The sequence below is a fragment of the Aspergillus lucknowensis genome (genome assembly GCF_044049455.1).
Source record: "Aspergillus lucknowensis strain CBS 449.75 chromosome Unknown BJX67scaffold_48, whole genome shotgun sequence".
In the NCBI taxonomy this organism is placed as follows: Eukaryota; Fungi; Ascomycota; class Eurotiomycetes; order Eurotiales; family Aspergillaceae; genus Aspergillus; species Aspergillus lucknowensis.
The window spans coordinates 140915-164902 of NW_027263592.1; the positions used below are offsets into that span (position 1 = coordinate 140915).

The 23988-nt window shown below is 53.3% G+C and overlaps 7 protein-coding genes across 7 annotated transcripts; 5 read left to right on the plus strand and 2 right to left on the minus strand.

The window, feature by feature from the left end:
* Positions 1 to 173: 173 nt before the first annotated feature.
* On the plus strand, positions 174 to 1136 carry BJX67DRAFT_384434 (uncharacterized protein; the record flags this gene model as incomplete). The annotated part of the gene is made up of 1 exon (XM_071033661.1): positions 174 to 1136. The coding sequence occupies one exon, from the start codon at positions 174 to 176 to the stop codon at positions 1134 to 1136; it is 963 nt and encodes a 320-aa protein (XP_070882719.1).
* Positions 1137 to 1687: 551 nt separating this feature from the next.
* Positions 1688 to 2596, plus strand: BJX67DRAFT_384435 (oxidoreductase, short-chain dehydrogenase/reductase family; the record flags this gene model as incomplete). Its single annotated transcript, XM_071033662.1, has 2 exons — positions 1688 to 1803; positions 1867 to 2596. The coding sequence occupies 2 exons, from the start codon at positions 1688 to 1690 to the stop codon at positions 2594 to 2596; spliced, it is 846 nt and encodes a 281-aa protein (XP_070882720.1).
* On the minus strand, positions 2533 to 4557 carry BJX67DRAFT_238063 (putative general amidase). Its single transcript, XM_071026041.1, has 3 exons — positions 4238 to 4557; positions 2905 to 4186; positions 2533 to 2846 (listed from the first exon to the last, which is right to left on the minus strand). The coding sequence occupies exons 1-3, from the start codon at positions 4523 to 4525 to the stop codon at positions 2701 to 2703; spliced, it is 1716 nt and encodes a 571-aa protein (XP_070882721.1). The 5' UTR covers positions 4526 to 4557; the 3' UTR covers positions 2533 to 2700.
* Positions 4558 to 4899: 342 nt separating this feature from the next.
* On the plus strand, positions 4900 to 6942 carry BJX67DRAFT_238076 (kinase-like domain-containing protein). Its single transcript, XM_071026042.1, has 5 exons — positions 4900 to 5570; positions 5636 to 5976; positions 6052 to 6362; positions 6415 to 6574; positions 6645 to 6942. Exons 1-5 carry the CDS (start codon positions 5242 to 5244, stop codon positions 6818 to 6820), a joined length of 1317 nt encoding a protein of 438 aa, XP_070882722.1. The 5' UTR covers positions 4900 to 5241; the 3' UTR covers positions 6821 to 6942.
* Positions 6943 to 11294: 4352 nt separating this feature from the next.
* Positions 11295 to 15132, minus strand: BJX67DRAFT_362972 (uncharacterized protein). Its single transcript, XM_071030054.1, has 2 exons — positions 14036 to 15132; positions 11295 to 13915 (listed from the first exon to the last, which is right to left on the minus strand). The coding sequence occupies exons 1-2, from the start codon at positions 14621 to 14623 to the stop codon at positions 11780 to 11782; spliced, it is 2724 nt and encodes a 907-aa protein (XP_070882723.1). The 5' UTR covers positions 14624 to 15132; the 3' UTR covers positions 11295 to 11779.
* A 1294-nt stretch (positions 15133 to 16426) lies between these two features.
* On the plus strand, positions 16427 to 17855 carry BJX67DRAFT_374368 (aminotransferase-like domain-containing protein; the record flags this gene model as incomplete). Its single annotated transcript, XM_071031539.1, has 3 exons — positions 16427 to 16903; positions 16960 to 17339; positions 17390 to 17855. The coding sequence occupies 3 exons, from the start codon at positions 16427 to 16429 to the stop codon at positions 17853 to 17855; spliced, it is 1323 nt and encodes a 440-aa protein (XP_070882724.1).
* A 1471-nt stretch (positions 17856 to 19326) lies between these two features.
* Positions 19327 to 22540, plus strand: exgO (exo-beta-1,3-glucanase Exg0). Its single transcript, XM_071026043.1, has 2 exons — positions 19327 to 19767; positions 19817 to 22540. The coding sequence occupies exons 1-2, from the start codon at positions 19554 to 19556 to the stop codon at positions 22327 to 22329; spliced, it is 2727 nt and encodes a 908-aa protein (XP_070882725.1). The 5' UTR covers positions 19327 to 19553; the 3' UTR covers positions 22330 to 22540.
* Positions 22541 to 23988: the final 1448 nt, after the last annotated feature.

A 23988-nucleotide genomic window follows, 5' to 3' on the forward strand; every position in this document is an offset into this window, starting at 1 on the left:
TCACGGTTGAAACAGTCTCACTCTCGGTCCTCTTTGGGAAGCAAAGCGATTTATCTCGATGCCTGCCAAGCTTGCAATACGAGCGAAGCCTGCCCTCGCAAGCCCTGCTATAAAACAGGCCGCTCTCCCTCCTAGGTAAGCTCCGTGACCTGCAATCTGTTGCCTAAGTTATCATGCCCGAGTCTTCCCTCCCCAGACGCCTGGTGTCCGAGCTTAACCCACCCTCACCGCCAGTCCCGGCCCTTCCACACCGAAAGCGCGCCCTGACACCTCCGCTCCCACCCCAGGCCGCATCCTCTTCGTGGCTTCGGTTTCGCAAACCTAAGCCCCAAGAAACGTACGACCAATCCCAGTCTTCCTTTCTCATGAAACTCCCCTTTGAGATTCGCCAGATTATCTACCGAGAACTTTTGGCACCTCCGGGTTCACGATTACACATCTCGACACGCTACAAAAAGAGGACTAATTACCTGACGAGCGTATGCTGCTACGAGCATCGAGACGACCTGCTTCCCTGGAACCATCGATGCTGGGTGCGCAAACGCAACGCAGAGGGCAAGAACAAGAAGTACCCTGTCTTTTTCCAGCATACGAAGCGCGGGCGGGTCAGAGTTTACCTGTCCATCCTCCGGTGTTGCAGGACGGTGTACGCGGAATCGATCACCCTTCTCTACACAGCGACGACATTCAGCGTCCGCTCAGATAGCGCAATCTGCGATCTCGCACGGGTGATCCGTCCGCATAGATTACAAATGATCCGCTCCCTGCAGTTTGACACTTGTGCGATAATAACGGCGTTCACGAGTACTGTCTATGCCTATCTAGTGCCGTCGTGGCCGTTCAACGCCCCTGCCACCTGGAAAGAGGCTTGGGATGTTATCGGTTCGATGACGGGGTTGCAGACATTGCATGTTTCGCTCACTGCCAATATGGCCTGGGAGAGGCGTGTGACGATTCCTTGGATTGTAGAGCCTATGAAGCGTATTCATTTTGTAAGGGACTATCAGGTTGTTGTTTACTGCCCTGAAGAGCCAGATGAGATGGCCAAGCTTGTCAGAGGCACCGGTGAGGGTGGGCGCGACTCGGAGCTGCCGTTTATTTTGACCATTATCGCGGAGCGTATCCGGGAGACCTGAGCCCAGGTTGGATCTTCGATCGTTCTACGAGGCGGACAGATCCTCGTCTGTGGACGAGAGCTCGATCCTTTAAGAGACTAAATGCAGGAACCCACCCGGCGGCTCGCGAATGGGTCCGTTTATTGTCTCCAAGGGACTCCGAAGGGTGCAGAGACTGGACCACAAAATATCCAAGCTTCTCTCAGGGCAGTGTCGGCGAATTGTGACTGAGGACGAGAGACTGGTGGCACACGAGCGGAGATACACTGAAGAGATCCCTGCCAGGCCAAGAGGCCCAAATCTGCATCTTGATGAGCTTGCTACCCAGCGAACCGTCATGTGTACGACATTCGTAGACAGAGTATCACCTTTCCGTCCAAGCTAATAATCTCAACAAGCAACAAAAAGTACTCGATATCCGAACGATCTTCAGCCAAGGAGCTGCTGCGGCTGCGGGGTCTGAGCCTCGGCTCCGTCGGCAACACTGACTGAGTGCTTGCTGAATGAGCTCCTCCTCCAACAGATCCTCCCTTCACTCTCAATTCCGAAAAGAACCCTGCCAACCCAGCAAAATGTCCGCCGAAGAACAAGTCCAGCTCGAGAACTTCCCCTCCATCTTCTCTCTGGAGGGCAAGGTGGCCGTCGTCACCGGCGGCTCGCGTGGTCTCGGTCTCCACGCCGCAAGTGGGTAAGTACCCCCCCGGAAACTAGAAGAACCGCCAGCACAGCACTGATATGTAATATTGTCAAGCCTCCTCCAAGCAGGCTGCTCAAAAGTGTACATCACCTCCCGCAAAGCCTCCGCCTGCGACGAGGCCGTGCGCGCCCTCAACGCCCTCCCGAACCTCCGCCCAGGCGCCCACGCAATCTCAATCCCCGCAGACTCCTCGCGCGTCTCAGAAATCGAGCGCCTCGTCTCCGAAGTGCGCAAAACAACAGATCACATCGACATCCTGTTCGCGAACGCCGGCGCAACATGGGGCGAGCAGTTCGACACCTTCCCGGAATCCGCATTCGACAAGGTCCTCGACCTCAATGTGAAATCCGTCTTCTTCACCATCCAGAAATTCGCCCCGCTGCTCGAGGCTCGCGCGAGCATTGACGAGCCCGGCCGCGTGATCATCACGGGCTCCGTGGCCGGGATTACCCTGGGGAGTCTCGGGAAGAATGGCTCGTTCAGCTACAGTGCCTCGAAGGCGGCGGTGCTGCACCTGACGCGGAATCTGGCCGTTGAGCTGGGCCCTCGCCATGTGCTGGTTAATGCGATCGCGCCGGGGCTGTATCCGAGTAAGATGGCGAACGGGCTGATTGAGATCCAGGGCGGGTTAAAGGAGACGCGGGAGGCGAGTCCGAATAAGAGGCTGGGGAAGCCGGAGGATATCGCCGGGTTGGTTGTGTTTTTGGCCAGTCGCGCAGCGAGTCATTTGAATGGGAGTGTTATTACGACTGATGGAGGGGCGCATCTGAAGGGGAGGATGTAAATCTTTCTGTTTGTTCTTTTACTTTGCGCTATTAGGAGGATAGTATTGGTGTCTGTTCATTCATCACAGTAGAGTGTTGAGTGTTCTAACCCTGCTATTTGAGGCTACAGTTTCGGTCGGTTGGTTTTTATAGCTCGGTCGATAAGATCCATGGCTTGGTAAAGCTCGTAATCGTGCTGTTTGGGAGTGATGACTTGGATGCTGAGTGGCGAGTTGAGATAGACCGTTCGGTCTACTGTTCTCTCGTTCCCTACACAAGTTAGTACAATCAGCCGCAGTCAAGGCAGTGGACAAGGGAGCGGACATACAGAGCTCCCGGTTAGCCTTATCCCAGCTCCCAAGGACGGGCTTCGCCATTTCCTTCCCCCTCTCCAAATCCCCCTCATTGAATTTCCGCACCGGCACCACCCCCGCCGGGTAATCCAGAAGCACAAAGCTCGACGTGTACCCAACAGCATTATACCGGTCCAGCTCCGGAACCGGATGCGGCGCAACGGGGAAGATAATCGCGTCGATTTTCTGCTCGTTCCCGCTGTCCAGCGCCCACAGTTTCCGACGCAGTTCGAGCTCAATTGCGCCCCGTTGGGCTTGCAATTCAGCTAACTGGGCGAGTGTTAGTGGACGACCGCGTTTTGTTCGGCCCTGGAGCCATGGGATGAGCGGTTCGCCCGTGCTCTCGAGGAGATCCATCATTGTTAGCCCGCCGTCGACGCCCATGAGGCGGCCTGCGAGGGCTTGACATTTCGCCAGCGCAGCGGGGACGGGGATCTCGACGACGTTGACGCCGGGGGTGCGGCGGAGCGCATTTGCGACTTCGTTGAGCACCTTTGTAATAGGTGGGAGTGGTTCCACGAGCCCGTCCGTCGGTAAAACACCGATAGTCACCGGCTTTCTCTGCCCGAAAGATGAAATGGGGCTGGGCCACGCGCCAGGGATGCAATCTTCCCCGAACCACTGCGCACGAGGGATAAGATGGGTCATGACGGCGTCGATATCCGCGACAGAGCGCGCGATCGGCCCCGCAACGGCCTGAATCGAAACACGCCCTTTGGCCTTGGGTTGCCCGTCTGTCTGACCGCCGTACGGCACACGGCCCTGGCTAGGTTTGAAGCCGTAGAGCCCGTTACACATGGCTGGGATGCGGATAGAGCCGCCGATATCGGTTCCGAAGCCGATCATGGAGCCACGCAGAGCAATGAGTGCGCCTTCGCCGCCCGTGGACCCTCCGACGGTGAGCTGGCGGTTGAGCGGGTTGAGGGTTCGGCCGAAGAGGTGGTTTGCTGAGTCGAGGGCCCCCATTGTTTGAGGGACGTTGGTTTTGGTGATGATGATCGCGCCTAGGGATTGGAGGAGGGAGACGAGGGGGGCGTCGGCTTCGGACGGGTGGAGGGCAAGCGCGGCAATGCCGACGCTTGAGTCGACGCCCCGAATGTTGAACGAGTCCTTGACGGAAATGGGAAGACCATGTATAGGCCCGACGGGGCTTCCAGTGCGACGGAGGTGATCGTCTAACTCCTGAGCTCGTTGGAGAGCCGAATCAAAGAGTGGTTCAGTTAGACATCGGGTAACCTGATGAGCGATGGCTGCACGCTGCAGTTCTTGTGAGCATCCAGTTCCAGACAGAGCGCTGTACCGACATACCTTGCAGAATGCCTGGACGACTTCTTTCGCAGACAGTTTCAAGCCGTGGATTTGGCTCAAGAGGCCTGTGACATCCCAGTTCTCAGTAATCTCGAGCTCTTTGGCAGAGAGTAGGCCGCATGAGCGAGGGATATCCAGCACATTGACCCGGTCATACTGGACGTTGGCGACAGACTCGGCGGGGGAGTGCATCCCTGGGGGAATCTGGGACGGAGAAAGGCGCCATTGCGGAGGGATACGTTCCCAGAGTTGACTTTGCTTGCGTTGCGCAATTGCAGAATACTCCATCTTATGAAAAAATATATTGTCAGTCGCACGAGGAGAAGTTGCAAAGTGCAACAGACCACGACAGACCACGAGGCGGGGATCTAGCATCTTAGTGCTCTGCGGAGAACCTCGGCTGTCAGGGCGCTCGACTGCTATCCAACAACCCAGGCCATTAAATACTCTGTCCTGCCCGCGTGGTTATATTTCAGCTACAGATTCTATCTGTATCCTTATTTCTACCCTAGTCTCCTTGGTAAGAGTCTCCGCGATGATCTAAGTTCCCCAGTCGACCCAGTCGGCCAGGTTTTGGAAGCATCAAGGACCTTTTTTTTTTTTTTTTTTCTCTGAAGGGCTGAGCTAGGAGTAGGTGTGTTTGGTTCTGAGGTAAAGGAGGGAGAAGGATGGGTGAAAAGGAATCGACTGTCGGCCAAGCCTGAGGCTCTCCTTCTCCTGCTCGGCCCTTACCTGATGATCTGCTCAACGCAAGACTTGAACAGGCCCATCCCTCTAACCCTTCGTACACGAGAGCAGTCAACGGGTGCCTCACTGGCAGCGTTGTGGCAATATCTCCGTCGTCCAGTTCTCGTACAACGTACCGCCCCTTCCAACCCACAGCGCCAAAATGCGGCGGCAAGGAACCTCTCGCGACGAACAAAAAGGGGGGCTTTGGTGGTAATCAGGACAAAGATAGATCGGAACCACCATTCCAGTTTGCCATTCTTCTCATCGCATCCAACATGTCCATGCCAACCTTGCACGTCGCCCGATTGTCCCGTAGGGTCTCTATTTCTTCTCTACGTTCAAGAATTTTGCCTTCTGTTCCACGACAGTTTCCTGTTATGTTCGGCTTTCTTCGGTCCCTGCGGACCTTTCCTCGGAGCAACCTAACTATATCCGCTCCAATCCTCAGAGCCGGTCGAGAAGTTGAAGAGGAGACTCTTCCAGATTATGACCCGGATGAATTTTATCCCGTCCACATTGGAGATGTCTTTAAGGAGAGGTATCGGGTACTAGGAAAGCTTGGGTTTGGAGCTAGCTCCACGACTTGGTTCTGCCGGGATCTCAGGTGAGTCCCTGAACTATCAATATATGCGCTTTTTTTTTTTTTGAACGCAGCTAATGCTAGAACAGAAATCATTGTTATGTTGCCTTGAAAGTTTATGTTCGGTCTCCCTTAGCCCAAGCTCAAATCAATCGTGAAGTGGAAGCGTATAAACATCTTGCAACTGTTCAGTCATCACATGTCGGCCAACGATTTATACGCCATGTTCTTGATTCTTTTGAACTCGAGCGACCAGACAGAACTTATCATCACTGCCTAGTTCACGAACCTCTTCAAACCACCCTATATGACTTCCAAAGACTCGGTGGGAACACGAAAGCGTTGCCCGAAGACTTGGTCAGAGGGGCATTACGACACCTGCTCCAGGCCCTGGATTTTCTTCACGCGGATGCTAACATTACTCATTGTGGTACGTCCATCTGTCTTCGTACCCTCTGTCTTTCCAAGGTGGATGTACATTGACGGTTTCTTGCCTTCGCCGCAGACCTCAAAGAAAGCAATATTATGTTGACCGTTGAGGATGAGGGTGTACTTGAAGACTTTGAAAAGGCCGAGAAAGAAGATCCCTCCCCACGGAAAATGATCAACGACGAACGCTCTATCTATGCTACGAGGAATTTTCGCCATCCAAGGAATAATGCCTGGGGCTATCCTGTGCTATGTGATTTTGGAGAAGCTCGCATCGGGCCCAGGCATTCACACGAGTGGATACAGCCTGAGGTATACAGAGCCCCTGAAATTATCTTGGAACTTGATTGGTCCCATTCTGTGGATATCTGGAATGCTGGCTGTTTGGTAAGCGCTAGCGAGGCGATGACACACGCGTCTATTCTTACTCAAACGATAGGTGTGGGATATGCTAGAGCAGAAGCATCTTTTCAAGGGCGAGGACGAAGAAGGCTATACTAACCGTTACCACATCGCTGAAATGGTTGCATATCTCGGGTCTCCACCGTTGGAATTTCAGCGAAGGAGTGGACGCTCGCCATTAGTCTTTACAGAGGACGGTAAGAACCTACCCTGGATATAAGTAAACTATATCTCGGCATGACTTCTGACTTACCTCGCTGCAATAAGGTCATTGGAAGGGAAACCCGCCATTGCCACCTATTACTTTCGAAAATACCGAAGAAAAGCTGTACGGTGCCTCTAAAATCGCATTTTTGAAATTCTTGCGATCCATGTTGGCTTGGGTACCTGACGAGAGAAAATCAGCTCGTGAGCTTTTGGAGGACCCGTGGCTTCAAGGATGAAAAGGGCTGTTTCGACGGGGGGGAGGAGATAGGGAGCGAGAGATTGTTCGGCCACTATGTGTGTTCTGGAATCGGGGGCCGTCCTTGGATAAACTGGAGAGATCCGCGGCAAATCTGTAGTTCCCCTGTTCGAGGGGTCTTTTCCTCCTTAAGTTGACCATATGGCTGGGTGATTTCAGGAGGATCATGGGAGCTTGCCTTGGATAACAGTCAGAGGTGGTGGTTGATAGTGGTAAACCAGGAAATGAAACCGTGGGCGCCTCCTGGGATAGGCATTCTTGGGTTGAGAGCCACCTGCATTCTCGCATGGCTGCCGAAGCTGATCCCCAGCTTAGCGCCGCCGCAGTGTCTTGCCTCTACTGGAAACCGGAGGAGCTGTACAGTATCTGATTATTGCACAAGAAATATAAACTGTGACAAGGTTGCAGTATATATCCATGCCCAGGTATAGAATCCCAGGCTAATTTAGCACATAGGATTTTTCCACTGTCTCAGCCTTGTCGCTGTCCCTCAACCGGGCAAGCATCACATCCGAGTGCTCGATCTCGGTGAAGAATAGCGAACCAGCGCTTATCGTCGTAGCCCCAGGTGCCGGATATCTGCTGCCTTGGAGGGCCGCTACCGCTTATGTATGCATCAGAAGCTCTTCTAATTCAAGTTCAGGGTTCGAGGTTCGTGGACTGGGGTATTCCACGGCTACGGGAGCGATTAGAATATCTCCTGTACTCTAGACAGCATTTTTCTGCATCTCTATCTCCAGCTGCTTCTCCCTCGTCGGTAACAGCGTCCTCTCTCTATTCTCTCGATGCATTCTCACCCTCTCAGCCAGCGATTGGTGTCTTGTATGCCGAGTTTTCCTCACCCATCCTCGAGTTCGTCGAATTCCCTCCTGGAACACGTCTCCAATATCGTCCAACACCAATGCCAGCAGGACGAGCGGGATCGAGATTCCGAAGCCGATTCCAAACGTGTACTTCGCGACGTACGATAGGTCCAACTGATCCTGGAACTCGGGCAATTGAATAGTGAAAATCGACGTGATGAAAGAGAGCGGGAGAAACACAATAGTCACGATGGTGAACACCATGAGAATCTTACCCTGGCGGGTGGTGCCAGCCGCCTGATCGCGGGCGAACCGAGCCTCGAAGGCGTTGGCGTGTTTCTGTTTTAGGTCGAGAAGATCGGTAATTGATGAGTAGATGCGTTCAGCCTGCTTGTCCATCCGATCGATGTCCTTCAAATGCATATCGATCGTCCGCTGCTGGTCCTTGAATCGTTTCCTGACCTCGAACTGTGGCCATTGCTCCTGCTTCCAGATATCGAACATTACCTCCTGAAAGTCGAAGAGAACGTGCTGCTGGTGCTCCAGAACCGTTCGGATCATATTGAGCTCGTCCCGAATGTCCTTCGCTTCGGATAGGAGGTCTGTCTCCTGGCCAATGTCGAGCAAGTTATCAACAAACAACGGCTCGTCATCGGGTTCGCTTGCGTTCTTGTTCTTTCTCTTCTCCTCCTTATTTAGGTTCTTTGCTACATCCTTCTCATCTTTTCGTCGTGCGAACCGATTGAGCTTTCGGTGGTTCTTAAGCCAATCAGAGGCCTGTGCCGATGCCCGGTTGAACTGATTGAATAGCATGCTCTCGCGGTCCGTCGCGATACCAATGGATGACTCGAACATGTCGAGGAACTGGTACTCATCATCGCCTAACCTGTGTCGATCAAATACTCCCGAACAGCGGTTTGTGATGATAATGGCCAGGTCGTAAATCGAACGCACCGGCTCGCGTGTCTTGGAATTGATATCCTCAATAATCCCGTCAAGCACATTCAACGGATCATTCTTTGGCTGATCCCACCGCTGAGGAAAGCTCGTGACAATCAAATTCGGACCCAGAATCCACATCCACAGCTGGTCCACCATGAATAACTTCGGCTCCGGTGTTCGCGAGCCTCGAGTCTGATACCGGTACACGACTTGGTCTTGGTCACGAGATTGTGTGTCGATGTTCGGGTAGAAAAATTGATCGAGCGTGCGGCGGATGTGCAGTGACGTTGTCGACGAGGTGAGATGCGCTCGCAGGAGCAGCTCGTCACGCGTCGGTGTGCGATTGATGCCCGGCTTTGGCGTCTGGGGCTGTTGCGCCTCCTGGATCGCCTCTTGCATTTTTTCTCGGCGCTCAGCCGTTTCAAAGTGTAGGTATGGCATGAAGACGCAAACGTTGCAATCCGTTGCACTCTTGTGATCCTTGCACAGTGTCAATTGTGGGCGCGGAGACCGGTCTCGCTTGATAGTCAATGACTTGGGTGTCACTGTACCCTTGGGCGTTCCTGCTGGCCCACGCTTCCCCTTCTTCCCCTGCCCGTCATCCTGGAAGTACGATTCCACCCGGTCTGTCTTCCCCCCGGTCTTCTGCTTCTTGGGTTTGCCTCCGTCTAGCTTTGGCGAGGGCGATGGGATTGGTGAGGCTGGCGGGTCTTTCGATAGCCCGTTTATGAGAATGCGCGGCGAGTGGGTTTCCTCTGCTTTCTCAACATTGTCATCTTGAGCTGTGGCGTCGCGGGACAGTGGTACCCTTTGCGAATGTTGACATAGCGGACGCATAAAGTTCGAGTGCATTTTCTGGCCCCGATGCTGGTAGTTGAACGACCGCTCCAAGCCCTTGAAGCTGTCGACGTCGTGCGCGCCTTCTTCGATAAACGCCTTGGTTAGGAGCGCCTCAACCCAAGCCATATTGTTCGCGGGGAGATGGATCCAGCGAAAATCGGTCGCCTTGCTATTCACGGGAAGGGCAGTGAACGCCTGTTTCCTGTGGTTCTCTGGGTCGAGCCCGTATAGGAGGTTGAAAACAGACGTGCGTTTGACTCGGTTCTCGTTGTGGAAGTTCCCAAAGTCCACAACTGTGGCCTCGAACCCTTCACACGCACCTCGCGCATCCGCGCTCAGCGCCGACACATTGTTATACGGTGCCAAAAGCGCGACAATATCCTTGCGCTTGAACTGCGCCGCGCGCAAGAAAGGCGTACTTCCAAAATTATCCCTCAGTCGTTGCTTCAGATCCCCTCGCTCAAGCAGACACTCAACAACCTCGCGATGGCCGCCCTGGGCCGCCAAATGCAACGGCGAGATCCCGTTCAGCAACTGCGAGTTAATCTTCGCTCCGGCCCCCAACAGCTTTCTGACGATACTCTCGCTCCCTCGATCACAGGCGTTGTGCAACGGCGTCCACCCTCCATCACTGCGCGCATTCACATCGGCTCCATGCCTCAACAACAAGGCTAGTATGCTCTCATTCCCATGCGCAACAGCCAGATGCAGCGCCGTCTTATTCCTCCCCTCAACGGCATTGACATCTGCGCCAGCCATCGCACCCACGGACCCGGGTATCCTAGTGTTTACTATCAGCGGCCTCACGAGCAACATCTCTGCCAACCGTTCCTTCCCCGTTGCACAAGCCCAATGCAACGGCGTCCGTCCCAACTCATCCTGCGCATCAGCCTCACACACCGTCCCCAGGAGGACTCGGATAACGTCCTCTCCCCAGTCACACATCTTATCAGCCGCAAGATTATGCAGGACATTCCTCTGTCGCGCATCGCGCGCATTCACATCCGCACCCCGAGCAATCAGCACCTGCAACACGTGAAAATGATTCTTCCACGCAGCAGTCATAACCGCCGTCCGGCCCTTGCGGTCCGCACACTCTGTTGAAGCCGCGTAATCAAGCAAAAGCTGCACAACACGAACATGGTTCCGCTCCACAGCCTTGAGAAGAGGCGACGGCGTAACCCTCCCCCCACCACTCCCACTGCCACTATTTCCTTTCTTCCTATCCCCCTCCTTATTATTCGCCTTCGTCTGATGACGATGTGAATCTAAATCGGCCTTCGCACCCAGCGAAAGCAAATACTGTGTCGCATTTATGCTCCCCCGCTCCGCAGCGCGCATCAACCCCACGCGCAAAAACCCATCGGATAATTGTCCCGTTTCGCGGGCTGTCGCGACGACATCTCGGAGGTCTTCGATCGTGTCTGCTGCGGCGGCTTTCAGGAGACGCGGTTCGAGTCTGTCGTGGCTGGAACTTGCCATCGAGGAGCGGGAACGGGACATTTTTCCTCACTTTGCTCAGTCGTGAGAAGGGAGTTCCTCGGCGGGGGAAGAGAAAACCCCTTAATGGTCAAATTCGAATGGAGGAGATAAGATAAGGAGGAGAAAGAGACCTTTCGTCTCCGGAAAATAACGTTAAACTGGCATCAAAATAATGTTTTGTGGGCGTCGCGGAGGCTGGATTCGTCATTTGCGTGGTTCTGGTGTCTTTGGCGTCTCTGGGGAGAAGAGCGACGGCAGGGACGCCGGAAGGAAGGGGTAATCACGAACCGGCCTCGAGGACACGAGGAAAGGTCCAGACCTTTATTTAAATACGGGAGTTTCTCGAGTCCGCAGGGAAGAATCGCTCAGCTGCAGACCCTGGCTGGGGCTGAATTAACCGCACTAATTTAGTGTCATCCGTCCTCATGGCGGAGATTGATCTCGAGATGTTGTGATGAAACTACTGATCAGTAGACGGTGTATCCGATTATTTATTATTCTATCGTGGCTAAATAACAGAGATCCGACGTCGTCGCGAGAATCGTGCGAATCCGGAGAATGCAAGATGAGATGATGCGCAAGGAGTGGAAGCAGCAGATTTTCCAAAAAGTAACAAGGCAAGACAATGTGGAAAGAAGTAGAATCCCGGAATCAAAACTGCTCTGCTGCACAGGGGAAAGAAGACATCAGCTCTTTTTCGTCGCACGTACGCCGTTCCTGTCGCCTCTGGTCCTGCCTTCTGTACTACTACAGTGAGACAGTGGAGGATGCCGATGATAATAAGATAGAGAATAATTAGAATTGTATAAAGGCGCTGTTGACAGTGAAAATTCGGACAAGTGTTACACATCTAGTCGCAGGAGCAAGGCAGATCACTTCTTGCCCTTTTGTCGGTTCGGAACCTGTTTCAGGATATCGTCAAAGCTCATGTTGGGGTTGAACTTGCTCAGCGGCCGGGCGGGAGGATCGACTGGAGCGACACCAGCCGGTAAGGGTAATGCCTCGAGACCAGGGTTGATCGAGTTTCGGTGCTCGGTTCTCGCTCTTAGTGCTGGAGAATTTGTCCGGGGAATGGCCGGGGGCGGTGCAAGGCCACCACTAGGCGCCAGTAGCGGTGTTGGAGGTGTCTGTTGCCCTTGCATCGGCTGCTGGAGGTGAGGGGGGTCTGAAGATGATCCCGTAGAGGACTGATGCGCTGGGTATGGGGAAGAGATTGACGACTCGTTATCATATGGGTCGTCCGCTGTCGGAGGGCCGAGGATAGCATCTTTCTCAGCCCATTGCTCAGCCACTCGCCAGCAGTGACTGCGTCGGTAGACACCCTCCACGCCGTTGACAACCACATCCGAGGGCAAGCTGACGAGACCATTGCCGCCGGCAACTCCGAACCAGCTGCGCGCAACCTTGCCGTCGTTTTGCACCCAAGGAGCTCCGCCGCGTGGAGCGATGCACAGAAAATACTCTACGTCGTCCACAAACCGAACATCCTGCACATCAACCACGACTAATGGGAGCGCTTGGAGAACGCAGTACATCAAAATCCACTGGCCACACCGGAGGTCAATCAAATCGTTGACGGACTTTCCGTGACCAGACCGGCGTTCAAACTGCATAAAGGCCTCGATGAACGGGGTGGGCCTCAAACTTTCGCGGGTATAGGAGTCCATGAGGACGGCGTTGATATCTGAGTCCTTCAGCTTCTTGGCCATCTGCTTTACTTCCTTCTTTGGATCCACTGGTTTCCGCAAAAGTGGCTGTAGCGATGGATATTGTGGGATATCAAACGGAACCGGCGGCTGGACCGGTGGTGTGCTTCTATCGTACTCACTCAGGATCATCCTAAGTGCGCGGTTCGTCAGCTCAAATGAATCCGAAGTGTCTTCGACTTCCGGCGCCATATCTATCGTTCGAGTAGTGAGGGAAGTTCGATCAACCAACATATCGTAGAGATTGCACATGTCCTCGTACATCTCTTTCGCCACTTGGCGATTCAGGCCACTCTCCTCGAATTGGTTTTTCCTTGATGGCTTAGGTGGCCATGAGCCGAATTTCTGCCGATAGTACTGAATCAAAAAGCGCCGAAACTCCATGAAGGACGTCTTCCATGCCTTGAATCGAACCACCTTACTCTCAATCGTTGTCGCCGAGTTGGCAATCCCTGAGAAGACTGAAGGGAAATCGAAGTCGTTGAGCTTGTTCTGGAGGACTTTGAGACGGCCGTCCAGATCAATGAACCCTCGCTCAAGACGTTTCTGTGTTATACCACTAATCAGGCCAAATTTAGGGCTCCTCAGTTGTTTTAGCTCATCTAGTTTGCCGACGCCATGTACAAAGCCCTCGAGATAAAGCGGGTAAAAGCGCAGGCGCTCTCCTAAAATGATAGCTTCAATCGTCTTCTCCCGGCTCTTACGGACGTCAGCCAAGCATAGTTCATCGCAATAGTTGCTGAAGCTAGACGTGGCAATCTCGCCAAAGTTTGACCCATCAAGATTCGTGAACTCGAAGCGAGCTAGTAATGTAGCGATATCCATGAATATCGAAAAAAGCGAGGAAGACCGCCTGGTCGCAACCAACGACTGCCCTAGAAGGAAGGCGAAGAGGTTTCGGAACAGAAGCAGCGTTTCCAAATCTTCCTGGGAGATCGGTGCTTGCGGAGTCGAGACATCACTGTCCAGTGGTATGGGCAAATAGAGATGGAGCTCCTGTATCTCTTCCTGCCCATCATCCACAAATGAGATGCGCCTACTTCCAGCGCTATCATTATCGTTATCATTCCAGTTAAGAGGAGTAAGAGGCGGTGATGCAGTGCCGTTAGGGTTTAGCGATAGACTTCGAGGCTGATTTTCAAGGTTGCTGGTATCTCTAGGGTCAGAACCGCGGGCGAGAAAATTTAAAGACGCCGAGTCTGCGAAAGAGGACGAATGAATTTTGAAGGATGGCGGCCTGCCGGTGTTTTGGGGGAACAGATATACGTATGTGTCACCAATCTCATTCCACAGTTCAGTAATCTACATGATTCAAACGTTTAGCATTGATCGCACATGATTTAATGAAGCGACAGCTCATGAGAGCACTATATCGCCTCCGATCGCGGATGTAGTGTGTACGGATGAAAATAGCCTACGTACCTGTTCTCCCCGGCCCAAGGGACCCATATCATACAGAATTTTATGCTCTAATCCGGCAATCCAGGCGCTCGGTAGTTGTTGGGGCCCAGGACCAGGACCAGGGCTAGTCCTGGCGTCCATTGAGCTCGCCCGCGCCCGTCCTGGCATCCAGCTGCGTCGTTTGGACGGTGTCCCAGGCCGCAAATCAGGATCCGATCCTGGGACACCTAAGCCCCCGGAGCTGGACGGCCGACTGAGACTCAGCTTGCGACCCCTGCTTTGAGGCCTTCCGTCGGGAGAGTTTGAGGCGGAATCGGCCAAGTCTTGGTTGACCGCTAGCAAAGACGGAGGAGGCGGAAGCGGGGAATCCAAGTCAAAATTATCCATGGGGCTCTGCGGCATGGGTTGTGAGAAATTCGGAACGGGGTTGGAAGCTAAACGAGCTGGCCGCGAACGACTTCGAGGTCGCTGCTCCCGGGGTACTTGGTCGGGGGATGGTTGAGAAAATCCCGGCGAGCGCGGTGACGACGGATTTGAGGCATCTTTATTCGATCCTAGGGAGAAAAGGGAGGATATGCGCTTGGCCGATTTCACAGGAGCAGAGAGCATCTTCTGGGAGCTAACGGTCGCGGAGAGAAGAAAGTGAAGAGTTAGCCCGAGAAAGACGACAAGTGAGTAAGATGCTCAACTGGAGGTAGTAGAAGAGGGAAGGGAAGGACGACGAGAGGAGGCTACTGCGTCGGGAATGAAAAGTAAAGGAAGGAGCGAGCGAGAGAGACAGCTTGTGCAGGTGTGGGAGGAAAGAATGACAGCCACCAACCATGCACGAAGACCGACAATAATGCAAGAGTGGTCGAAAACGTCTGACCAGAGCCTATTCTTAGCTACAGAGGATTCTGAAATTTCCCTTCCCTCCTACTGGACGTATGAAGCTCGTCCTGGCTACCCGACGCGGACTGTGGAATGGATCTGCAGGAGGGAGCGGGGAGGAATGAGAGGATAGAGCAGAAGTCGAGGGAGGGAAAAGAGAAGAGGAGGGCTATAAATATAAAAAAAAGAAAATCAATGGCAACGTTGATTGAAAAAGCAGAAAGAGAAGCTGGACAAGTTAGAAGAATTGGAAGGGTGGAGGAGAAGAAAAGAAACTTGATGGATGATAAATATTGTAGTTTGGAACAGGAACCAATCGAATCCCCATTTTTCATCCATCGTCGTCATGGGACAAGTTGGTATTTTCCATTCTGGTTTGGCTGGATGAGGCGGCTCAAGCGCTGGGCGGTAGCTGTATTTTATTCCTCGTGTTACCATACCCTTCAAGTTGGTATTTCGACTTCAAGTTTCTGACTCTGAATTCTCACTTCTGCAGTTCTCTGTCCAGCTCACCAAAGCTTGATGCATTTCTTTATTCTGGGTGTGAATAACATTGTGATCCAGCATATTCCGCTCAGAGCGCACCAAATCACCTGAAGGGGTCAACAGGTGTAGACATCAATGTGCTGTGGCCAGCGTGATATTTATAGATTTTACATGACGGAAGCTGGCGGATCAACCAAAACTGACGCTTCATCGACTTGCGAGGCCCCATCCAACACGACTTTTCATTCGCAATACGAGGCTCGTGAGGCGAAAGGATTGCTGGAGATGAGCCTCTGACGGGGCTGGATTTCGTCGAAAAGACTCGGAGTCAAGAAATCCACATCACCTCGTTACCAACAGGAAAACTCACTCAAACCGGTGGAGATGGTCAGGGGGGGATTTGCCAGCACACAAACCATCTTTTTCTCATCACGTCATACCTCAGGGATCTCCTTCTCTTCTTCTTGGGCATCAAAAATTTTTCTCGTTTTCAAGGTGCAAAGCAGAGTGGCAACTGCAAGAAGAGCGCTCAAGCAAGAAAATAAATAGACTCTGGAGAGGGGGACGAAGAGATCGACGCTAGCCAGGTCCAGCCCCAACGTACGTAAGAATCCCCATTTTTGCCATTCTGTCCCGGATTTTCAGCATCCGAAGTTTTACCAAAGTTCCACCAGCTCGTCAATCATATTTCTCTGACATGTCGAATGTTGGCGTTTCCTTGCATTTCCGGCTCTCCGACTCTCCGAATGCAAGTCAGCCCACTTGAGACCGGAGCGATAATTCTTTTCAACAACTTGCCTCCATAGGGGCTTCGAGAGCAAAAACAGGAGTTATCTCATCGTTATCGATGGACGATTCAATCAGACCTAATCAACGATAACTGTTTTTGGGGCTCAATAATAATGGCGATTATCGACATCCCCGCGTTGACCAAGGCTAACCGAGTCCGGCTGGCAGATTAGATAGGCTCGCTCCGATCGGCCGGAGAATACAAAAAACAAACAAAATCAATGGGGTTCTGAGACCCTCTAGAATACCGAGCTCATGGACACCAAGATGGTTAACGAGAAAGAGACAATCGATCTGTTTCGTGGATGGCCCAACCCATCCCTCCTACCAACAAGCGCGCTGTCGGACGCATCTGCCGCGGTGATAGCCTCCCCCGCAATCCACACCCCAGCCCTCCTGTACGGCCCAGACGAGGGGTACGGCCCATTGCGAGAACATATCGCCCAATGGCTGGCTTCATACTACCAGCCAGATGAGCCGATCACAGCTAGCCGCATCTGCGTTACTGGGGGTGCGAGTCAGAACCTTGCGTGTATTCTGCAGGTCTTCACGGATCCCATCTACACGCAGAATGTGTGGATGGTGGCCCCGACGTACCACCTTGCTTGTCGGATCTTCGATGACGCAGGATTTGCGGGACGTTTGAGGGCTGTACCCCAGGATTGGACGGGGCTTGACCTGGAGTATCTCCGGCGAGAGCTTATCGCTGCGGAGGAGAGTGCTGGGGAGGAAGAAATTCAACCGGTATGGCTCCTCATGCGCGAGCGGATTTAGATGGTTACGTACTGATCCTACGGCAGCTCAAACCCCCTCGGCCATGGGGAAGGCTCTACAAATACGTCCTCTACGCGACTCCGACCTTCTCTAATCCGTCCACCTTGACTATGTCGCAGGCCGACCGTGAGAACCTAGTCCGGCTGGCTCGGGAATACGACATTCTAGTAATCACGGACGATGTCTACGATTTCCTGCAGTGGCCCTCCGACCCCAAGATACCATTGAGCCAACATGCGGATGCGCTCCTCCCACGTCTGGTAGACGTAGATCGCTACCTAGATGGTGGCCCAAGCGAATGGGGCAACGTCGTGAGCAACGGGAGTTTCAGCAAGTTGATCGGACCCAGGATTCGGACCGGATGGGCAGAGGGGACAGAGAAGCTCGCGTACGGCATCTCACAAACGTAAGTCCTACAATCTCAACCCTCGGTATCAGCCTAATTGAAGAATACAGTGGCTGTCAACGCTCTGGAGGCGCCCCATCTCAATTCTCAGCAGCCATAGTTGATCAGCTGTTTCCCTCGGGCTTTCTCCGAACCCATATCGACCAGGTATTGCGGCCAGCATACGCATCACGATACTACCATATGATGTCGGCTATCCAAGACCATCTTCTCCCCCTCGGTGTGACCCTCCCCTTTGCTGGGGCGCCAGTCGCAGGGGGTTACTTTATCTGGATTGCTTTGCCGGGGTCATTGCGCGCGAGTGATCTCGCCCAAGCCGCACTCCAGCAGTACCGCGTGAAAGTCGCGGAGGGGGATATTTTTCGAGTGCAGCGGGACCCGGCGGTCAGGAATAACGACTTTGGGTCGTATGTGCGCCTGTGCTTTGCATGGGAGCGGGAGGAGGATTTGGCGGAGGGGGTGCGACGCCTTGGTTGTGCGATTCAGCAAGTGAAGTCGAAGAGCGGAACGCGATAATGCCGAACCGTGGTTGAGGAAAGACCGGCCCACAGATGATCAGAGGGAACCGGACAGGGGGAAAAAGCAAAACAGTAACTTGAGGGGTTAATCTCAGGGAAATAAGCAATGAGCATGGAATAAATCAGCACATGCGTGATGCGGGTGACATGGACGGATGACTGATCGGCACAGTTGAAAATTCGACGGCTCTGCCTCGACAACAATCAGCTGCGTCACAGAAACTCTTCCGCAATGAAATTATTCGAGGCAATCGAATCCTCCATATTTGGGCCGAGTCAGTGCATCCCTTCAAGTTGAGAGTTGAAGGATACAGCATTCCGCAGCGACCGCGTCACATACCCCTCAGAAACATACATCATCCTCAGATCAATGGCTGGATTTGCAGAAGGGGAAACTACCGGAAGAAATGAATCAACGAATGCAGCATCTGACTGGATGATGAGAGTCTTCAGAGGCGCGCACTATCAGAGTCTAAAAGGGTTAGTGGCTTCAAGGCTGAAGGAAGAAAAGGCTTTCGGTGCAGAGGTGCCGCTTGGTGGGTTTCCGGCGATCGGATCTGAGACCTTAGGGGACGCAAAGCTTGGCTCGGACAAGAATAATTTGAGGTTCAAGAGTCGAGACCAAGACGATAAGACTCAGCAGAGGCACAGGACAGAAATCCTTCAAGAGAACCTCGTCCACAGTAACATCTGCTGAGCAGTTGGAGCAGCCGTGCGCCGTCCTCGTCTCGTCAACATCCCTTCTCTCGTGGACCAAGATAATTGCCAGGTAAGCAGGAATGCTGTCTGACAGGCCGCATCGCCATCAGGAACGAATCGCCCCTCCAAGAGTCCATCGCGGATTCCACCCTCGCATCCTGGTCCAGCTCGCGAGACAGTGAAAGTGCGGGATCAACTAGCGAAGAGGGCGTTGTCTCGGCCACGCAGAGTATGTTGATCTTTCTCCTGAAAGGAGTATATAGGCGTCGCTGGCTCCCGAAAGCTGTGTCAATCACTGCTTTCCCTCTCTTCTCTCCATCCTGCTCTGATTCAAGTCACTCCCTTGAGGTCGGCACTGTCCCTCTTTTAATAAAGATTAAGGGTCATCAGGCCCCAATCAACCGCGTGAGCGATTCTTCCATCGTTTCACCCCTGAATCGGGGGAAGCTCGACTGTTTCAAACGCGACAGGCTTTCCTTCTTTCCGGCTTTTGATTGGATGCTGCGTCGGATAGCACCTCCTGATTGGCGGCAGATCCGGTAATTCCGTTACATCTTGGCCCAGCAAGATACCACCTCGCGCAACAGGAAGACACCCACCTCCAGCGCTTGGAGAAACACTCCCTCAACCTCTTCACTCTTCTTCTTCCTTGATTCTTTTTCTCTCTTGAAGTGCTGGCTTGTCTTCCGCTCATTTTTTGTTCTGCAGTCACTCATTCATTGGATGCGTTCAATCGTCATTCACTGTCTCTCTTGGCCCTGTTTATTGTCTGTCCTAATTGACTTTGGGCTGTCTTAACACTGGTCTTGAGACTCCAGTTCTCCTGACTCTATCGTGTGACTGTCCATTTGCTCCCTCCGTATCCCTGCCTCCGTTCGGCAATCACCTGGCCGAATCTGATCGACGTTCATTCGATATATCATTCTATCGACTTGCTGCTGGACAGTGAGATCTCAGTCGTTCGAGCGGTGGCTTTCCAAAAACATACTTAGGAACTATGCGTCTTACGAAGCTTTTACTGTTTCTCTCCGGGTCTGCCTGGGTAGGGGCAGGCCCTATATCCTCTGCCTCCCAGGAGGGCGTTGACATTGTCGAAAGACAGGCGGCCTCGGAGTACTGGGTGGCTAGTATAGAGCGGCAAGGTACGGTGCCGTTTGGGAACAGCCCTGACTACCAAGTGTACCGCAATGTGAAGGATTTCGGAGCAGTGGGTAAGCCGTAACAGGTTCCGGCTTTCAGGACGTGTGCTAACATTCGCAGGTGATGGTACAACCGATGACACTGCTGCCATCAACGAAGCCATCTCTTCGGGAGAGCGTTGCGGTCAGGGTTGTGACTCCTCCACCACCAAACCAGCCGTGGTCTACTTCCCACCGGGCACCTATCTCGTTTCCAAACCCGTCATTCAATATTACTACACCCAGATGATCGGGGACGCTATCGACCTTCCCGTTCTCAAGGCGTCGGCAGACTTTACGGGCATGGCTGTTATCGATGCGGACCCGTACATGGACGATGGCTCGAACTGGTACACCAACCAGAACAACTTCTTCCGCGCAATCCGTAACTTCGTCATTGACCTCACTGCCATGCCGCAATCCGCAGGTGCGGGCATTCACTGGCAGGTCGGCCAGGCGACTAGCTTGCAGAACATTCGCTTCGAGATGATAAAGGGGGGAGGCGATGCCAACAAACAGCAGGGTATCTTCATGGATAACGGCTCCGGCGGTTTCATGACTGACTTGGTCTTCAATGGTGGAAACTACGGCATGTTCGTCGGTAACCAACAGTTCACCAGCCGCAACCTCACTTTCAATGATTGCAACACTGGTGTCTTTATGAACTGGAACTGGGCTTGGACTTTTAAGTCGGTTACCTTCAGCAACTGCGGACTGGGTCTGAACATGTCCAACTCGCCTTCTAACCAGACTGTCGGCTCTGTTCTGCTACTCGACACTGACTTCGTCAATACTCCCACCGGAGTTGTCACTGCCTGGACCAGCGATAGTATCCCTATCGGCGCTGGTACCATAGTCCTAGATAACGTTGACTTCAGTGGCTCTGACGTGGCTGTTGCGGGTATTGACGGTAGCTCCATTCTTCCAGGTGGCTCCGTCGTCGCAAACTGGGTTCAAGGCGCCATCTACCGCCCCACGCAAACCGTCAACAAGCGTGCTACACAGCCTTCAGTGGAAGTAGTCGTTGAGACGATCGTGGAAACTGTCTTCGATTGCGACGAGCACTCGTCCACCGAACCGGGTCTGCCCCTCCCCACCTCACCAACCACAGAATCGCGCATTGGGGGTATTGTGCCCTCGATCCCAGTCGAGATTCCACCAATTGGCAGTGTGCTGCCTATCCCTGGTTTGGGCGACTCATCAACTGACCCTATCGGCTCCACTACCATTACCGATGAGCCCGCAACACCAACGTCTGCGACATCGGTCGAAGAAGGCCCTGAGGATACTACAACTTCTACTTCGGCCTCCACCTCAACCGGGGGGTCTATTCACGGTTCAAGTCAGTGCTCAGCCAAGGCCGTCACCAAGACTCGCGTCCAAACAGCGTTGCCCGCACCAGCGAAGCCGGATTCTCTGCTAGACAGCGCGAGCAGCAAGGTCTTCGAACGTTCCAAGCCCCTTTACGAAACCTACCCGGCCTCATCCTTCGTCAGCGTGAAGTCCGCCGGTGCAAAGGGTGATGGCACAACAGATGATACGGCCGCGATCCAAAGCGTCCTGGACAGCGCAACAGCAGACCAGATCATCTACTTCGACCACGGCGCCTACATCGTCACGGACACCATTCACGTCCCCAAAACCATCAAGATCGTCGGTGAGGTATGGCCCGTATTAATGGCCACCGGCACCAAATTCTCCGATGAGCAGAACCCCATCCCCCTCCTCCAGGTCGGCCAACCGGGTGACGTTGGCTCCGTCGAAATCTCCGACCTCACCCTACTAACCAAGGGCCCTGCCCCCGGCGCAATCCTCATGGAGTGGAACATCGCCGAGGAATCCCTCGGCTCCGTCGGAATGTGGGACGTACATTTCCGCGTCGGCGGGTCCGCAGGCACGGAGCTGCAGTCCGACAAATGCTCCAAGACACCCGATTCCACAACAACCCCGAACCCAGAGTGCGTCGGCGCCTTCATGCTCCTCCACGTCACCGAACAATCCACGGCGTACCTCGAGAACGTCTGGTCCTGGACCGCGGACCACGAACTCGACCTGGCCGATCACGAACAAATCAACATCTACAACGGCCGTGGCATCCTTGTTGAATCAAAGGGCCCCGTATGGATGTACGGCACAGCCGCCGAACACAACCAGCTGTACAACTACCAGATCACGAACGCCGAAAACGTCTTCATGGGCCTCATCCAGACCGAGACGCCATACTACCAGGCGAACCCGAACGCCCTGGTCCCATTCGCGCCACAGCCAGAGGCATGGAACGACCCGGACTTCTCGCTCTGCACGACAGATTCCTGCAGGAAGGCGTGGGGTCTACGTGTCATGAATAGCTCCAACGTCTACGTTTACGGCGCGGGGTTATACAGCTTCTTCGAGAACTACGAGCAGACGTGTCTCGAGGATGACTCGTGTCAGGAGAACATGGTTGAAGTCGATTGCTCGGACGTCCACATCTTCGGTCTGAGCACAATCGCGACGGCGAATATGATTGCATCCTCAGATGGAACGAGTCTGGTTCCGCAGGAGGGGAACGAAAGCACCTACTGTTCGACGATTGGGTTGTTTGAACAGACGTAGTGTAGTCTGTGATGTCATGTGAAGTTCGAAAACGGCAATCCATTTCACTATTCCATTTCCTTCTTCTCTTCTGGCGCTGCCTGGATACGGTATCTATATAGTGCCGGGGCTCCTTGCCATTCTTGATAACGTACAGGGCGTAGCCAGAGCGGACAAATGGTTTTCGACACCATATATTGCTCAATTAGATTGGATTTGGTTTTTGTTATCTTGATATCCAAGTATTACTATAAGTACTCTATATGAGTAATATCGAAACTCTTTCCGGCAACCCGACGAGAGCAGCAATCCAGTTGCCACGCAAAATATTTGCCTGTATTGTCCACCACCGGCCCACGCCAAGCTGACTTGCCAAGGTACGATGTCGGCACGCAGCGAATAGCAAATGAGGATTGTGGGGGAAGTTCTCCCAAATCATTTCTCCGCAAACAACTCCATGATAAAGTCATTCCCACAAGCCGAAGCTATATCCAGCGGCGTCGAGCCAATGTTATTCTCCTTATGCGGATCCAGCCCCAGCTCCATGAGCTGCTTGAACAGTTCGCATGTGACAGAGCCGCTCTCGGGAATTCTTCTTCTCCTGGCCACAACGTGCAGGAGGGTGTCGCCTTCGTTATTGACAGCGGTGATATCGTGGTCGGTGAACATCTTCCTGGTATCTCTCGGATCAGCCGGAAAGGGGCTACCGTGGCGTTTCGACCTCGCCGCGTAGTAGAAGATCGGGGTGTTTCCGAGATCATCGCGGGCCTCGCGGCTCCAGCCGAGATCGATGAATTCCTGGTACAGCGTTTGGAAATCTGCCAACTGCTTGGAAGTATTGGGGAGGTCGTCGGTGTCGCCGTACTCCATGTACTGTCCTTCCTCATCCTCGAGGACTTTATTCATTCCGTCCGGGTCCGTGCTGAATTCGAGTAGCCAAGGCGCGAGAAGATGGAGGGGGGTCTTTCCCCTAGGATGCGTTTCCTGCATTATGTCGGGGCACTTGTCTTTCAAAATGGCTACCATCTCGAAAAGTTTATCCGGATGATCGCAACCTAGGGCGTAAAACAATGGGGTTGCTCCAGAATGGTCTTTCAAGGTCACGGACGCGCCATGCTCAAGCAGAAGGGAAACTGTTTGCACAAGTTTCGACTCGACTGCATTATGGAGAGGAGTGGAGCCTTCATTGTCCGCAACATCAATATTTGCCTCTGCGTGGATCAGTTCCAGTGCACAGCGCTCTCTCTCTTCCAAGGGCGCGTAGGAATGCTTGGGGGGCGCTCCACAGGCCAGTATCAGTGGCGTACGGCCCAAATCATCTTTCATTTCGAGATTAATTCCTTCCACCGCAAGAATAGGCGTAATAAGCCCCCCAAGCAGCGCGATCTCGTGGAGGACGGTTGTTCCGTCGTTCCTGAATTTGTGCATGGGATCCGCCCCATGCTTGAGGAGAAGCTCGATGATCTGCTTCCGGGTTTCAGCGCGTTCCCCAGTGAGACGTTCTCTCCTCTCAGGGCAGGTTGCGACCAGAAGTGGGGTCTCTCTGTTAGGATCTTCGGTATAATAAGACTTTGACTCGGGTTGATATATCAAATTGCAGTTTGCTCCAGCTTCTAGTAATGCTACTAAAGAAGCCAGGTCTTCACTTATAATAGCGGTGAATATGGGCGAATATTTCCC

Bases quoted from the DNA above. Each gene is read 5' to 3' on its own strand.
- BJX67DRAFT_238063 (XM_071026041.1), bottom strand. From the start codon at position 4,525: ATGGAGTATTCTGCAATTGCGCAACGCAAGCAAAGTCAACTCTGGGAA. The intron at 4,187-4,237 runs GTATGTCGGTAC...CAAGAACTGCAG, and splicing joins TCGTCCAGGCATTCTGCAAG to CGTGCAGCCATCGCTCATCA. The intron at 2,847-2,904 runs GTATGTCCGCTC...TAACTTGTGTAG, and splicing joins TAAGGCTAACCGGGAGCTCT to GGAACGAGAGAACAGTAGAC.
- exgO (XM_071026043.1), top strand. From the start codon at position 19,554: ATGCGTCTTACGAAGCTTTTACTGTTTCTCTCCGGGTCTGCCTGGGTA. The intron at 19,768-19,816 runs GTAAGCCGTAAC...TAACATTCGCAG, and splicing joins GAAGGATTTCGGAGCAGTGG to GTGATGGTACAACCGATGAC.
- BJX67DRAFT_238076 (XM_071026042.1), top strand. From the start codon at position 5,242: ATGTCCATGCCAACCTTGCACGTCGCCCGATTGTCCCGTAGGGTCTCT. The intron at 5,571-5,635 runs GTGAGTCCCTGA...ATGCTAGAACAG, and splicing joins TGGTTCTGCCGGGATCTCAG to AAATCATTGTTATGTTGCCT. The intron at 5,977-6,051 runs GTACGTCCATCT...CCTTCGCCGCAG, and splicing joins TGCTAACATTACTCATTGTG to ACCTCAAAGAAAGCAATATT.
- BJX67DRAFT_362972 (XM_071030054.1), bottom strand. From the start codon at position 14,623: ATGCTCTCTGCTCCTGTGAAATCGGCCAAGCGCATATCCTCCCTTTTC. The intron at 13,916-14,035 runs GTACGTAGGCTA...TGAATCATGTAG, and splicing joins CCTTGGGCCGGGGAGAACAG to ATTACTGAACTGTGGAATGA.